Source organism: Pyxicephalus adspersus, chromosome 3 (assembly GCF_032062135.1).
Source record: "Pyxicephalus adspersus chromosome 3, UCB_Pads_2.0, whole genome shotgun sequence".
NCBI lineage: Eukaryota > Metazoa > Chordata > Amphibia > Anura > Pyxicephalidae > Pyxicephalus > Pyxicephalus adspersus.
Window position 1 is genome coordinate 64,309,926 of NC_092860.1, and position 15,806 is coordinate 64,325,731.

Here is a 15,806-nt window from a genome sequence, read left to right on the forward strand (position 1 = left end):
AAGCCGTGTGTCACTCAAAGGGGAAGAAACTTCGCCCAGAGTGATCCACCCCAGCAGGATCCTTCTCCTGACCCCGCTGGGGGGAGCACCGGCCTGAGCCAAGGCCCACCAAAATGTCCCTGCAGACTACTGATTGGCGACCCCTGCTTTAAAGTGACAGAAGTGGGCCATACCTTTACATTATTCGTGTAACTTTTGACTTGCAGCTTCCATCAGAAACCTGTGTGAAAAGGTGACCGCACAGGAACACATCTGGGAGATGAGGGCAGAGTGTTTTTAACCCTTTAACAAGAGGTATCTAAAAATGACCCTTATAAGCAGCGTTACCAGGTATTTTAATCTAAGTTGCAGATTTCTTTAGAGGATAACTGTGCAGCCCTGCTTTTGAAAATATCCTCACCAGGTCCTGTTCTGCCTTCGCAAATGTGGCGCAGCCACATTTTTCCAGTTTACATTGTTAAAATGAAGAGCAGTGGGGATATTTTCAGAAGCACTGCATTGAGGGAATCGCTGTATTAATTTAGGGATTACTTGTCTCTTAAAGCTTATGGGATTTTAGTTTATAGGGTTTATATATAATTCAATAAATGGTTTTAGCTTGGTGTACAAGTTTGCACTATGATTTTTTTTTTCATTCTTTCAGGTTTGTTTTGGCAGTTGGAAGTGCTGTCTTTGATGCTATGTTTAATGGTGGTATGGCCACAACATCCACAGAAATTGAGCTACCAGATGTTGAACCAGCTGCTTTCCTTGCTCTTCTAAAGTAAGTAGTTAATGTTTTTTTATTTGCTAGTTTTTTATTTGCCAGTTATGCTACCTTTAATAATAGGGTATGTTTTGTTATACCAGGGGTCGACAAACTCCGGCCTTTAGGCCAGATACGGCCTAGCCAGTAGTTTGTTCCAGCCTAACGCCCCCCTGGTAGATCCAGCCTAATCCCGGCTGGCAGGGGTTGGCAACCTGCAGCTCCAGAGCCGCATGCAGGGTAAGGGGACATTCCTTCTCCTCCGTATGCATTGAGGAGGAGAGGGATTTACTTTTAGGGTCGTTCCCTCTCTTCTGTATGCATTGCGGAGGAGAGGGTTTTCCCTTTAGGGGCATTCCTGTTGTGGGGCGGAGCCATCAGCACAGTAATCAGGAGAGAGTCCAGCCTAGTGTGCCTTTTTGACCTCCTATAATGGCCTAGTAGTCAAAAAAGGTTGCTGACCCCTGTGTTACACAAATTACTTAACTTCCTCATGGTATGTGAAGAGATTTTTGGTTTGAACCGCCTTGGCGGTATTCCTGAGTGTGGCTCAGGGTGAATTTTACATGCCAAAAGAGGAAAAAAATATCCTACCTGCTCCCCTCAATCCAGTGGCGTCCTCAGGGAAGCTTCTGCATCACATCCCCAGTGTGATCGATGTGATGCGTGAAGTGTCGGTATGCAAGGGAGACGTGGCATGGCGGCAAATTTAAAAGCAGATTACACTGTAATCTGCTTTTAAAACATTGATCACAGTGATCATTATAAAAAAATATATACAAATAATAAATATTAAATCTAAAAGTTTTTTTCTTGTTATTATTGTACCTTTTGTTTGGACAAATTAAAAAAAAGTTTTATTTTTCATTTTTAATAAAGTTTTTTTTTTTATTTATATAATATTATAATTTATGATTTGTGTTTCAAACTTATCATACCCCGGACTTATTTCTAAGAATTACAGGCTTAAAATAATATAGACTGCCAGGGGGGTTAATTGGCCCAGTGTTCCATAATCCAGATGACTGTAAGTGCTTTGCCTGTATAAAGTCAAGGGTATATATGGCCATTACTGACTTCCTACTGAAAATTCTAGGTGCTAGTTATACCCAATATTTTGAATCACTGACGTGGATGAAGTGTGCAGCTAGTGAAGTCAGAGTTCCTGATCTGCCTATTTTTTTTTAACTCAAAAAGCATGGAAGATATTGCATTGCAATGACAGCCAGATAACTAGCATTTTCTGAAGGGCTGCATTAAAGCTTAGATTGTTCAATTAACCACCTTCCCTAAGTTTCTTAACCTCATGTATTGTCATTTTAAAATTGTGCTTGGTTGTAAAGTAACAAAAGCACTTTTTTTTTTTTTGTAACATTCTTCATCCTAATTTAAATACATATTTTTTGAGGTTCCTATATTCTGATGAGGTTCACATTGGGCCAGAGACTGTCATGACTACCCTGTACACAGCCAAGAAGTATGCAGTGCCGGCACTTGAGGCACACTGTGTGGAGTTCCTCAAAAAGAACCTTCGGGCTGATAATGCTTTCATGTTACTTACTCAGGTATGTGGCTGTGGGGCGGGCGGTCAACATAAAATGATTACTGTAAACCTGTCATGAGAACAACCCAGTTGTTTGGTAAACAGCTGGCAAGCTTGTTCAGGAGATCTGCAACAGCTGCCCACACATTTCTCTTATGACATTCAAAACCTGAACTTGTCCTCAACCAAAAACGAATGGTTGATTATTGCCCTTTTTTTTTTTGTGTAGTATAGTGAATGAAGCAGTGCAGTGAAGAAATAAAAGTATAGGTGCAAACGTGTTTTAATTTTACCTGCTTACGACTTAGGAATTACATTTTATATACCACAATGGTCTGGGTCGTAAATGGTGCACCCCAATGTTAGGTTTTTCAACTGTTACTTTTTAATTATTTTTATAAACTAAAAAAAACAAGGTAAATCAAATTGGTTTGTTGGCTTAAGAACTGACCCTCTTGCTGCTTCTTTGCAGCTCTTAGTGGTTTAAAAATGTAACTAAAACAAGCCCCAGTTACTCTCAGTTAAAAAAAAACAAAAACAAAAAAGGTCCACATGTATTGGTGCTAAAAAAAACAGGTTTATTCTTGTTTTTTTTTGTGTACTTTTTGCTGCATATTTTTTCACATATACAAATGGGAATTTGTGGTGGTGCATTGGGGAAATGTGCACAAACGTGTAACAGCATGCAAAATCAATGTCAGATAGGTTTGAAACTTGGTCAGGACATTGAGTCCTGTGCATTGCAAGGCGAGACGCTAGCCATTTCTTGCTGGTCAATTTTTAATTGATGGCAACTGATTCTCTGTTAATGAACAAAGTGCTGGGGAACGCATTTTTTTGTTGAGTTAGATCTTACACTTGTTTTTTACTATTTTTTTGGGTGGTGAATCCAGAAATGACCCCGGGTATTTGCTATCATATCCAGTTTTTACGATATGCGGTACCCTCCATTTTTGTCAAAAAACATACAAATTTTACATACAATGAAAAAAGAATGAAATAATAACTTTGAATGTACTGTATTTAAATTTCTTTTGTTCTGACAAAGGATTTATTGTTACTCTGACTTTTTTTTACAGTAAAACATTTGAAAATTAATCGGGTAAGAGGATAAGGTAGAACTTTACGCTTATAGCTTTTCCTGGAGTGTTCAGTGTTAGGGCAATCCCACCGGATGTTTCAACAATGGTTGGTCATCATATGTACATCCCATCTACCCTGATACCGGCCTTCCATGACCTTCAAATCCTGGTGGAATCATTCACTTTGCTCATCAATGACTTCACCAAGGTTTTCCATGAAGTAAGAAAGATGGCTATGCAGAAAATGCACCTTGATGCTCATATTGCAACCAAGCATTTTGTAGCTCTCCAAGAGTTTCTGAACAATTTCTGTTTAATTTTTTGCTCGTGTGTTTTTAAGAAAGTTCTTGACAATGGCTTTGAATGATAACTCAAGCATTCTTTTCGACTTCTGACATTGTTCTGATGACATGTTTATCTTTGATGAGCTGCTGAATCTGTGGACCATCAAACACACCGGCCTTTATTTTTTCAAATGAGGCTAGGAAATGCCAAAATGAGGTACTTGAAACAGTCTCCAGTTGGCAAAGCTTTAACGAACTGCTTCATCAGACCAAGTTTCATGTGCAGAGGCGATTTTCTAATATTTCTATCAACAAGTGGCACATGTAGAATGTTTGCATCACCTGGTTTTAGGGCAGATCTTGGAGGCCAATTCCTTTCCACCCAATACCTCTCACAACCTCTGCTGTCCCACATGCACAGAAATCTGGGATACTTAGTGTGTCTGCGTTGCTGACCAATAAGGAAGCATAACATTTTAAGTTCAACACAGATGACCCAATTGTGTTGGTGATATTGCAACAACTCAATGTCTCTCTTTGTGTGCATATTCTTCACAAAGAGAAACTGAATGGCCAATCGGGGCTAACCCAAATATATTGCCATTGTGAAGGAGAACACACTTTAAGCTCTGCTTTGAACTATCGATGAATAGTTGCCATTCAGTTGAGTTATAGATTGGAATTCCCAATTCCTCCATTAAACCAGGTATGTTATGGCAATACACAAAGCCACTGTCAGTTCTAAAGTACTGCAGAAATGCAATTTCTCTGGTTCGAAAGTGGGATACCTTTGTTCCTCTTTCATGTAAGTTTTTCTCAGGCAGTCTTGATGCTAGGAGTTCTGAAGCCTTCTTCGATACTCCCAAATCACTCAACTCATGCTGATCAAATCCCTTACAAACAGTCCTCTTCAATTTTAAACTCCATCATTGTCACCTAGTTTATCACCATAATCATGTTCTTCAAGGGTAGTGTAGAGCTAGGAGAGTAGTCTAAAGAAAACACGCACCGGGATTTCAACTAAATGAGCCACTGGGCCTATAGCCGATGGTAGACTAGGATACTCTTATGTTACATTTATTTTTTTTGTTATATCCTGAAGTTTTCACTATACAAAAGTAACAGTCACTGAAATGATCTCCTAGCTCTCGCCAAACCATAGATATACCAAATGGCATCTTATCACGTGTTCCCTTTGTCCACATCCGTAAACCCTCGACACACTGTTTGCACACCTAATGAGGTGCCCAAGACTTATCTTGATCACCAAGTTTAACTTTGAAATATGCCAAATAGGCTTGCTCTACAAATTTGCTAATGTTTACCCTTTGACTGGGAATGGTGAAACTGCCACAGATTTACAAAATGAATCAGGGTTGTTTAGGCACTTACGACGAGAAACAGCAGAGCCAGACATGATCTGAAAGAAAAAAAAAATACGTGTGTAAGTAGAAAAATACATTTTGCTTAATCACTACGTAGAGCAGCATACAACCTCTAATCATACTTTCTTGTGTGTAAATGAATAGCCTATACAAATCCACAGTACAGTAATCGCATTAATAGAGAGAAAAAACCTGACGTGATAAAAGAAAACTAACCATTTTCAGAATCAACATACCTATTTTAGTGAAAACAAGCTTAAAAATTTAAGGCAACAAAAAATTTGTTAAAAATTGTTCACCGGTGTTATCCTTTTCTGACATTTTAAATAGATATATTGCATTTCTCTTAAAGATGTATTGCACACTGTTTGCCTTTACGTTTGTTAATGACTTTATAATAAAGTCATTAACAAACGTAAAAGCTGGATGCACTGTTTTTGCAGAAAAGGTTGTCAAGTGCTTGAATCCTTAAATATGTTGGTCATACAACCTAGAAGTAAAACTGGTTGAATGAATGACTAAGAAACTTCTAGGTGTTCTAGTAGATCATGGGCATAGCAACATGTATTCCATTCTACAGCTTTTGGAGTATGCAAGATTATTTCTTTGTCTACAAAAACCTTTGTTTCCAATGTGCAATTTACTTTTAGACACAAATTCAAATTGGATTTAGTTAAACTAAAAAGAATGCTATAGAAGACCTTATCTATAAAAAAGGTGAGCTTAATCGAATATATTCATCCTTTCTGAAGAAACATCTAAGAAAAGAAAAAATGATGTGTGTGTGTATATATATGTGTCTGTGAGTCATAATAGAAAACAATATACTTACAAACCTTTGGATTTTTCACATGGTGGAGGGAAGCTGAAGCTGGATGGTCAAAAAGTGGGCAGGGCAAGACAAAACAAATTTCTTTTTTCCAGGTGTTTATGCAATAGGTATTCAATAACTCTAAATTTTAGGCAGTATTCTACCTACCCCCTACACATTGTTCCAATTTTCTAATGCTTTCTTAGTATGTCCTACATTTCCATCTTGTGTTATGCCCCATCTCTTCAGTGCCTATGTATTATTTTGCAAGTTGCTAGTCTTCCATGTTTTGTTACCAGTGTAATCACTGTAGTAGTGTAATACTGTGATGAATGTAGCATAGCAGGTTAGGCTTGGTTCACATAAGCAGTAAAAAAAACGGGTAAAAAAGGACACAATGACCACAAACTTGAGGGTCAGTGGAAGATGGAGGAGCTTTTTCTATTGCTGGGAAGTGCTGTGCTCCAACTGGTTTGTCTTGTAACTGGTTTAGAATAGGTAAAGGCTGGAACTGATTACCAAACTTTTCAGACTGCCCCCCTTACCCCTCAAATACAGTTATGGACATGTACAAATCTTTGTCAAACCTTCATCAAAAAAGTGATTTTGATATGATTTTAGAAGCGTGTGAAGAAAAGGATTCCTTGTGTTCCACATATTCACTCTGGCAAAACTATCAGTTTATATGCAATTATGTATCCAATTATGGAGTTGCTGGATAGAAAATATATTTGCAGTGAGAAACATTTTTCATGGGCAAGTTAATGATCATTTTGACTATAAAAGATGTTTACCTGAACGTCCCAATACACCTGGCTCATTAGCATCCTCCGTAGCATCCTTAGTTTCAAAGCCTCCTTTTCAACCTCAAGTATATTAACATAAGGTACAAAACAGAAGCAATGATCAAAATAAATTTAGAAATTGAGGCACTGGCATTGTGCTATATTTGGACACTTCCTGTTGTTTTCCTTCTAATGGTCTGTATTTTGGTGTGTCCTCCCCTTCCCTAAATCATACTTCAGGACTATTTGATTTGGTTACCAAGTATCTACTCAAGGAAAAGGGATGTTTTCTGATTTAGGTCAAGTCAGACCTCTTACCCACGTAAACAACTAACCGTTCTGGAATGTCTGACTCCTGAAGACTTTTTTTCACCAAAAAGAAGACATTGAAGCTTAGTAGTGGACACAAAATGCCAGATTTTTGCATTTCCCCTTAGTCAAAATGGTGTCAAATACCAGTGCCTGGACCTGTGGGAACTAATATAAAAACAAAGTTGCTACTGTTTTGTATCAAATAAAAGGGAATTCAGGCTGTGGGAGTTGCACTGTGTTTCCACTTAAGGCCAAAGTTTGGGATAAACCGTATCTTCCATGTCAAAAAATAAGTTCACTGTCTATTATCTGAATCATGAGATGTGGATGAGATCTTCATTACGTCAGACTGTCATGGAAACCATTATTGCTTCAATTTTAGCTGTTCAGGTCAAGAAAATGTCCCCAGAGGACCCAGAGTCAGTTGAAATTGTCTGAAAGCAAAGGGGAAGGAACGGACACTGCAATGCAGAACATGATTTTTTATCAGTGCAAAATTTGTAAGTGGTCTTTAATGTCACCAAAAAGCCTAGTTTTCATGTCCTCAGCTAATATTGAAAGATTCACCTAATACTGCATTTACTGAGGGTGGATCTTTTGTCACAGAAGTAAAACTACAAATTTTCTACCCTCCAAGCCCTGCCCCAGGGTTTCACTATTTATACTCGCCTTGTGAAAAAAACTGCTGTCCAGGACCCATGATACCTCAGCTGCCCGGTTTGAGGTATACCTGATCCATTTATGCAAAGGTACCCATGCTTACAAAAAAAATAAAAATTCTTACCAAATACAGTCAGAAGTGTACATGTAAGGCAGGCAGAGATATGGACACCTAAGGAAGGACATCACCAAGAAGGAAACCAAAGGAAAACTGTAGGAAAATCTATTTCCCTATGCATTGACATATTCTAAGAAGGGCTGCCTGGATCAGTGTGGGGACATTCCTACTACAAAAACAATCTTCTCCTTTTATTTTTTTTTTTTAATTTTTTTCAAGATTTGGATTTTGGTACAAAGGTGCTTTCATATGGTTCTGTAGGTCAGTGGTCGCCAACCTTTCCAGGTGTCACTCAAAGGGGGATAGGATAAACCTCCCCCATAGTGATGTCATGATGGCAAAACCTCGCCCACTCCCCCATCGCAGATCTGAGCCTGCGATTGGAGAGTGGGGTGGGTTGTCCAGAGACAAACCAGCCTATTTCCCTGTGCCTGGTATTTAGAAACCCAAGTTAATACCTTCCAGGGTGGTGAGCTCCCCTCTCTTTTATATTTTGTTTGTTTGTCATTGTGCTACTATCTGAAGGTGATGGCTCCTGGAAACATTTTAAACCCTCTGAAATGTTCTCCTAGGCATATGTTGGTGAGCAGAGTTTTCAGTTTTTCTTCATTTTTTTTCCTGCTCAGCTGGCAGGCTGTCGGAGGATTGGGAGTTTTTCACTCAAGAAACTCTAATATAACTGACAAGCCTCACCTCTAACTGAAAGTTTGTTACAGTTCAGATCATTAACTAGTTGTTGCTCACAGCAGAGCAAATTCAAGAGGTGCTGGAAATTCAGATTTTGGGTCTGGTATAGTTACTCACCACAGTATGCTGACCAATCTGCATAACCTAGATAGGAAAATATACTGTTCCTGACCCATGTACATTTTGTTTTTGTTTTTTTTTGTTTTTTTTCTAATTGTTTTGCCTTTAGCCAGAAAGGCAGTTACTTTGGACAGGGGAATGGCAGTTACCAAAACTTAAGGAGGTCGAGCCTTTATTGCAAACGGACAGCAGGTTTAGGTTTTTAAAGAAGATTTTGTTTGGCTATGAGCACATCCTTTTAGTTTTAGGTACGAAGGGTAAGGGTTTTAGATTTTACATCTTCAATAAATAGATATTGCATAATGATACGATTTTATTTCCCCCCCCCCCCCACAGGCTCGCCTCTTTGATGAACCTCAACTTGCAAGTCTCTGCTTGGAAAACATTGATAAAAACACTTCTGATGCCCTAAATGCTGAAGGATTTACTGACATTGATTTAGGTAATTTATGTGTGCGCTTTATTAAGCTCTTATTTAACCTGTATAGTGAGAACTGTCTGCTTTTATTGATGACTTCACTTTGAATAACCAAATTAAATTAAGCAATTGAATTTCAGAATAACAGCAAATCAACTAGTATTGTTGGTGAAAATGTAATCCTAGATAGTCTATATTACTTTTTTCTTTACTTCAATATAATATTATGCCATATAAATACTTTTCTATAGAAAACTCACACATACATTATAATTACACATAACCTGAGTTTAGGCTTTGCCACCTTATATACCAGAGTTCCAGATATTTTTTCTTCTAAATACCCTGTGGTATGTTTAAACATTGTCAATATCTCTACCAACTCATCTCTAGTAAACTCATAAACTATGATCTAGTGCAGTTCTTGAAAAATATCAGTCACATGTGACTATCCAAATCAAGGGTAGTGTTTAGCTGAAATTTTAGATCTTTACATCTTGATTTTATAGAGATGTGGGTCTATACGAACTGGGAAATGGGAAGTAGCAAGTCTTTGTTTTTTTCGGGAGTATACAAATACATAAACCTCCAACCCAGTTACAGAATATTCCTGAATACCAAGTATAAAATTGTACTATAGTGTCAAGGGATTCTGCAAGTGCTTAGATAATACTTAAAGAAAAATCGGAGCTAAAACCCTTAACCTGGTGCTTCGGCTCGAGCAGCCCCAGCAATTTCCCTCCATATCACCATTTCCCTAACCTCCTTATCCAAAAAATGAAAATCTATATATTATAATCAAAAGAGTTCCACTACTTTTTTAGAATTGCTGTGTACAATTCTCTGTGAATCCTAGTTATTGTATGAGAGAGGGGTCCCTCCTATTATAAAGTTGGCCAAAAGCCTCCCAGATTTTTTACCAAACTTGAAAAATTCTGCCTCCCTCTAGCCATGAGTGTGTTGATCATATTGTATCCCATGGTGCGTACACGAAGATTCTGTCATTAACTTTTATTGATTATATTGCCTTTGCACCTGCGCACATGATTCCATGATACCATATATCTCTCTTCCTAGAGATGGCATATGTCAATATTTTTCCCCTCCTGTACGGCCTTGGCTGTCTCCCAAAATAATTGATTCAATATTTACTGAAGTACATTTGGATATAACTTTCCAAGACTAAAAAACAATCAGTTGTAGACATTGTATTGTAATTAGCTGAGTAATTTTGAGTGTAAATTCTCACTGTAGAATGATTCACTTCAAATTGTTGGAATATGGCCCTCTAAGATTGTTGGGCAGCAGCAGTTGTTTGTCGAAGACTATTGCATTATAAATATGTCTTTATATTATAATGTCTTTCTTCCTTGCCATTGTGTTTTCATACACTTGAATGCTCCGGACCAGCAAACTGACAAACTTCTGCTTTTATAGAGGTTTTTGATCAATTAATCAAGTACATTAACTACCATGATATTGACTGGAGTAATGGCACTACAGGTACAGCAAAAGGGGGGGGAAATGTATGAATTTAATATAAGATAATTCTATTGTACAGTTTATAGAATCCCCAATTAGAAATTAATATTCTCCTCAAAGAACACAGAACACAAATGGGAATGTTTCAAGTCTGTTCTACACAAACACACTGAAAAACCTATTATAATGGGTAATGTTAAGGAGGCTAAAATTAAGCCCTATGTGTCTTACAGCTAATGTTAAAAAAGCCATAAAGAATAAAAAAAAATGCATTCCATAAATATAAAAATGAAGGATCACCTTCATCATTTGAAAACTATAAAGAATAAACCAAAAGATGTAAAATGCGCAATACTTCAAAATGAAAGACTAATTGCAAAAGAAAGTAAGACAAATCCCCAACATTTTTAAAAATATATTATTAGCAAAAAGATAAGATCTGAGCATGTAGGCCCCATAAGGATGTCTCGGGGTTGGTAAATGGGAGTAAAGGAAAGGCGGATTTACTAAACACCCAATGGCTCAAAATTGATATGATTGAGAAACAGATGGACAAAATTAAGGTTGACAAAGCACCAGGACCTGATGGATTACATCCACATGTCCTGAAAGAGCTAAACTCTGTTATTTCAAAGCCATTGTTTATACACAGGACCCCACAGACAGTTAATAGGCAATTTAGGGTCTATTGGTTTGGAAAATTCAACCTGCAAATAGATGGACATCTGACTTAAAGACTCCATCCAGAGAGTAGTGATTAATGATTCATAAAAAAAGGGGGGAAAGACAGTAGAAATGGGCTTTTTTACGGCACCAGGGACATTAGTAGTATAAAAAATCAATTGTAGGTTTTATTATTATAACCACTAAATCCATAAAAACAGGATAAAACAGCATTTACTAAATAACACACAGTACTAATAACTAGATGTTTTACAAACTTACATAAAGGTCATAAACTTGGGTCTTACCTCGACCCGTTTCGCCCAGATGGGCTTACAAAGGGGATATTGGAGACCCTGAAACTACAATCATGACTAATATGAGTAATATTACGGGGGAGGTAGCAATACAGTAATCTTGTCCAAGTATATTAGAGGTTTTAAAGAGTACTGAGATTAATACTGGAATGTGTACTTACTATTAGTAAAGTATTGCAGATCTGCCAATTCAAGAATAAAAGAAAATATCTCAATGATTGGTTGAGATGAATATACCACTCTTCACTGGGGTGCTCCAGTAGGGAAAAGGTTATATATAAAAATGTCACATATACAAAGTGAAATAGGACAACAATGAGAAATATTAATTTAATAATTAGAACGTAGAAATTCTTTCTTGGGTCTTGGATTTATATTATGAGGGTCTTGAGGGACTTCCTTAGTTCATATAACAATAATTGATGACTCTAATAGATAGAATATAGATTGATAGAAATTAAATTATATGAAGGAGACCCTAGTGTAATATAAGGGTGACATAATTTAGGATACTTACAATTACTAAGTGTGAATTGTTTAGGTTTCATATCTCCTCCAGGAGGTGGGCTCAGGATCCCCTGCCGATTGGCAAGGAATCCTAACAAGGTAGAGAGGAGACAGACGGCAGGTTAAAAAGATGCCGCCACCAGGTCTTTGCTGAGGCGACGGTCTCATGTTTCTTGTAGGACATAGACCGCATTAGGGGAAGCTATAGTAGTCACAAATTCAAAATAGGTCCATGTTTTTAGGGACCCTGGATTTGCAATAGTGTTGACGGATTACCATCATGTTGGATTTCTATAAAAAAAGGTTTGAATGAAATCATATCAATTCAGTCCCGGGGGATTAGTGGCATTCAGTCTGAATCCACTTTGTTTCTTTTTTAGGAAGGGCCTTGTCTATGTCACCACCTCTAATGTTGAGGGACAGTTGTTCCAAGACCGAAAAGGAAATAACTTTATCGAAATTATGGACCAAGTCAACATGGTGGCTTACTGGTGTCGTCATCCTTTCAAAGTTAATCAAATATAGTTGCTCTTATATACGTTTCTTAAGAGCTCTTTTAGTCTTACCAACATAAAATCTGCCGCATAGGCAGAAAATTATGTAAATAATGCCAGTCGATGAGCAGTCTATACGTTGTCTAATTTTATGTACCTGATTATTGGGAAGTATAAAGCTTGTTTGTTCGTTCAGCCTAAAAGATGTCGTAAAAAATGCCACTTTCTACTCTTTCTCCCATGTTTTGACTTTCAAGTCAGTCCATATTTGGGCGTAAAACGCTTCGGCACAAAACCAACTGGCTACCTACATTATACTTGTGTTTTCGATTAATGAGTCATACTCTGAATGATCTAAGGTTATTGGTGGTGTACCATTTCTGTGTTTGCAGATGCCACCAAACTATGTAATGAAATTCAGTCCATACAGGATGTCTATAATCTTCAAGCAGACCTGGATGTACTGTTTGATTGGGCAGCCAAGTGGCAAATGACATTCAACTTGGATAAATGAAAAGTTATGCACTTGGGGTCTAACATGCATGCTTCATACATTTGGGGGAGTCAGAAATGGAAAGGATCTGGGAGTTCTGGTAGATCATAGACTTAATCATGACATGCAATTTGTAAAGCTAGCAAAGTACTTGTTTTTTCAGACTGCTAAACTAATAAAAGGAATGGAGGAGCTCAGCTATGAAGAGAGATTAGCTGAACTGAATCTATTCCCCCAAAGAATCGTTTAAGGGGGATATGATCACCCTTTATAAATATATAAATGGTTCGTTAAGAGAACTCTCTACCCGATTATTCACTTCAAGATCATTATATAGGACAAGAGGGCACTCTTTGCATCTGGAGGAAAGAAGTTTAGGTTTCAGATAAGGTAGGGATTTTTCACTGGAAGTAGTTTTAGCAAGTATAATAAATTGCTTTAGGAAAAAGCTGGATGCTTTTTTAGAAGCACATAATTTAACTGGGTAATAAAGCTTGAATATAAAGGTAAGAGACTGTTGATCCAGGGAACATTCCTCATGGAATTGGTAAGGATTTTTTTCCTTTTTTCTTTTGCCTTTCTATAAAACAACTGTCTATAGGGTTTTTATCTGAAATATCTTTATTTCCCTAGTGGTTGAACTTGATAGACCTGTCTTTTTTTTTTTTTTTTTTTTTTTCAAATTTCAATTTGACTATATAACTATGTAAGTGCATGTGATTAGCAGAACCCGGCTGCTACTTATCCTCTTTATTGCTATAGAAATGGTAAAAGTGTATTTAACTTTTTACCTACTTGTGCTTTTTAATGTAATCTTTAACCTCCTGGGCGGATACCCCGAGCCTAGTTCAGAGTAAAAAAAAACTTGCTGAAAGCGTTTACCCCAAATTAGGCGAGGGGTAGCTCAAAATAGAATCAAGTGTTGCTTACCTGGTGCCGCTGGCATCCTCCAGTGTGCTGTCATTGTATCCTGTCCTCGGGCAGAGTTCTCCAGCACCAATGCCCGTTTCCAGCGTCGTATTCCTGTCTTCTCCTTCCCTCGGTGTACGTGTCCCTTGGCGATTTCAGTTGGCGGTGCATGCGCCGGTCGGCATGGCCGGAAATGTAAAATTTTGTATTGGATTTAATACAAACTCATGTATCCAATCCAAAACAAAATAATACAAAATAAACACAAAGTAAATACACAATTACAGTTTTAAAAATTACCAGGTAATCCCTGGATTGCTAGTGTGTAACACTGTCTGCTGTCTGCTATTACCTTTGCTGATCTTTGCCTAAGTTTGACCATTCTCTGCCTGCCTCCTGCCTTGACCTCTGCTATGGCTATAAGTTCCAGAAGGCCTGTATACACCCAAGATGTGTTGAAACAGTTCTTGGACAGCGAGAGCGATCTGGAGTTACTTGTGGAGTTCACTGATAGTGATGGAATGCCTGAAGACTTCTCATCTAACTCCGAGACCGCGAGTGACAGGGACTCCTTTGGAGGTTAGTGATGTGCACACCTGGTGCGCGATTGACACTCGTCAGCCCCAGCCTCTGCCCCCTAGGTTTCCATTTACTGGGGAGCCTGGCCTGAAGTTGCACTGTGAGCACAACCCCCTGGCCGACCTGGAGCTATTTCTGAATGGCGAAGTCAGACAAACAAACAGATATGCAGCGCAACAGCTGGCTGCTCCACATGCAAGATTGTCCAGAACCAGAAAGTGGGAACCTGTCATCCAAAAGGATATTTGGCTTTTTCTGGGCCTTGTTATTCTCCAGGGAGTGGTGGCAGAAGTATTACTGGTCTACCAACAAACTGCTTGCCACCCGTTTTTTTTGGTATGCCTGGATATCAATTTGGCCTGATCGTGAAATTTTTACATTTTACCCACAATAATGATTTTGATGAGACCACCCATCCTGCCCCCAAGCTCAAAAAAAAATTGGGAGGTTTATTAAATGATTATAAACAACTTCAAAACCTGCTATGTGCCAGAAAGGGACATTAGTGTGAATGAAAGTCTGATGGCATATAAAGGGAGACTGAGCTGGGTGCAGTACCTAGCATCCAAGGGAGCATGGTTTGGGATCAAATCTTTTATGCTGTGCGAATCCGAATCTGGATATATCTTGAACCTTGTCATTTATACAGGCAAAGGCACAAAATGTGACCCCAGATTTAGTTCCTTTGGAGTGGCAACGTCTTCTATCCTATCTCTTTTAGAGCCTTTGCTGAACCAAGGGTATTGTCTTACTACAGACAATTTTTATACGTCCCCTGAGGTTTATGAGTTCCTGATACAAAACAAAATGGATGTATACGGAACTGTTAGGGCTAACTATTGCGAATTGCCGGCCAATTTCACCGCACAAAAGCTAAAGCCTGGGGATCAAGTTGCCTGGCAGAAAGGAAAGATGATGGCTCTCTGATGGCATGATAAGAAGGATGTCTGCATGATGAGCACTGTTCACAACACCGCTGTTCAAACCAGAACAAGAAGTGGGAAAGACGTTCAGAAGCCCCAGGTAGTCATTAACTACAACTGCAAAATGGGGGCTGTTGACAGAGCTGACCAGGCCATGACTTTTATCCAGTTGTCAGAAAGCTACAGAGAAAGTACTATAAAAAAAAAAAAAATGTTTCGCCATCCAGTGGAACAGTGTCTGTGGAATGCGTACATTCTATTCAAAAATCAAAATGACAGGCCTGTACCCCACTCTGAATTCATATGGAAAATCTGTGAAGCTATATGTGTGAAACACCTAACACCAGAAGAGAATGCAACTTGGATGACGTGCTTCATACACGGTGCTCTTCATTTTCCGGAGTACATTCCACCAACCCCAAGAAAGCAAAAGCACACAAGAATGTGTGTGGTGTGCTGCTCCAAGAGAAGGGAGGACGGGAAAAAATC

At 38.4% G+C, this 15,806-nt stretch overlaps 1 protein-coding gene across 2 annotated transcripts in view; it reads left to right on the forward strand.

The window, feature by feature from the left end:
- Positions 1 to 15,806, forward strand: part of BTBD2 (BTB domain containing 2) — a 48,856-nt gene that overhangs the window by 7,890 nt on the left and 25,160 nt on the right. For both annotated transcript variants that reach the window (XM_072404955.1, XM_072404954.1), the window contains exons 2-4: positions 644 to 763; positions 2,154 to 2,310; positions 8,869 to 8,974. In XM_072404955.1, the coding sequence (XP_072261056.1) occupies positions 681 to 763; positions 2,154 to 2,310; positions 8,869 to 8,974 (346 nt within the window). In that variant the 5' untranslated portion in view covers positions 644 to 680. The remainder of the gene's footprint in view (positions 1 to 643; positions 764 to 2,153; positions 2,311 to 8,868; positions 8,975 to 15,806) is intronic.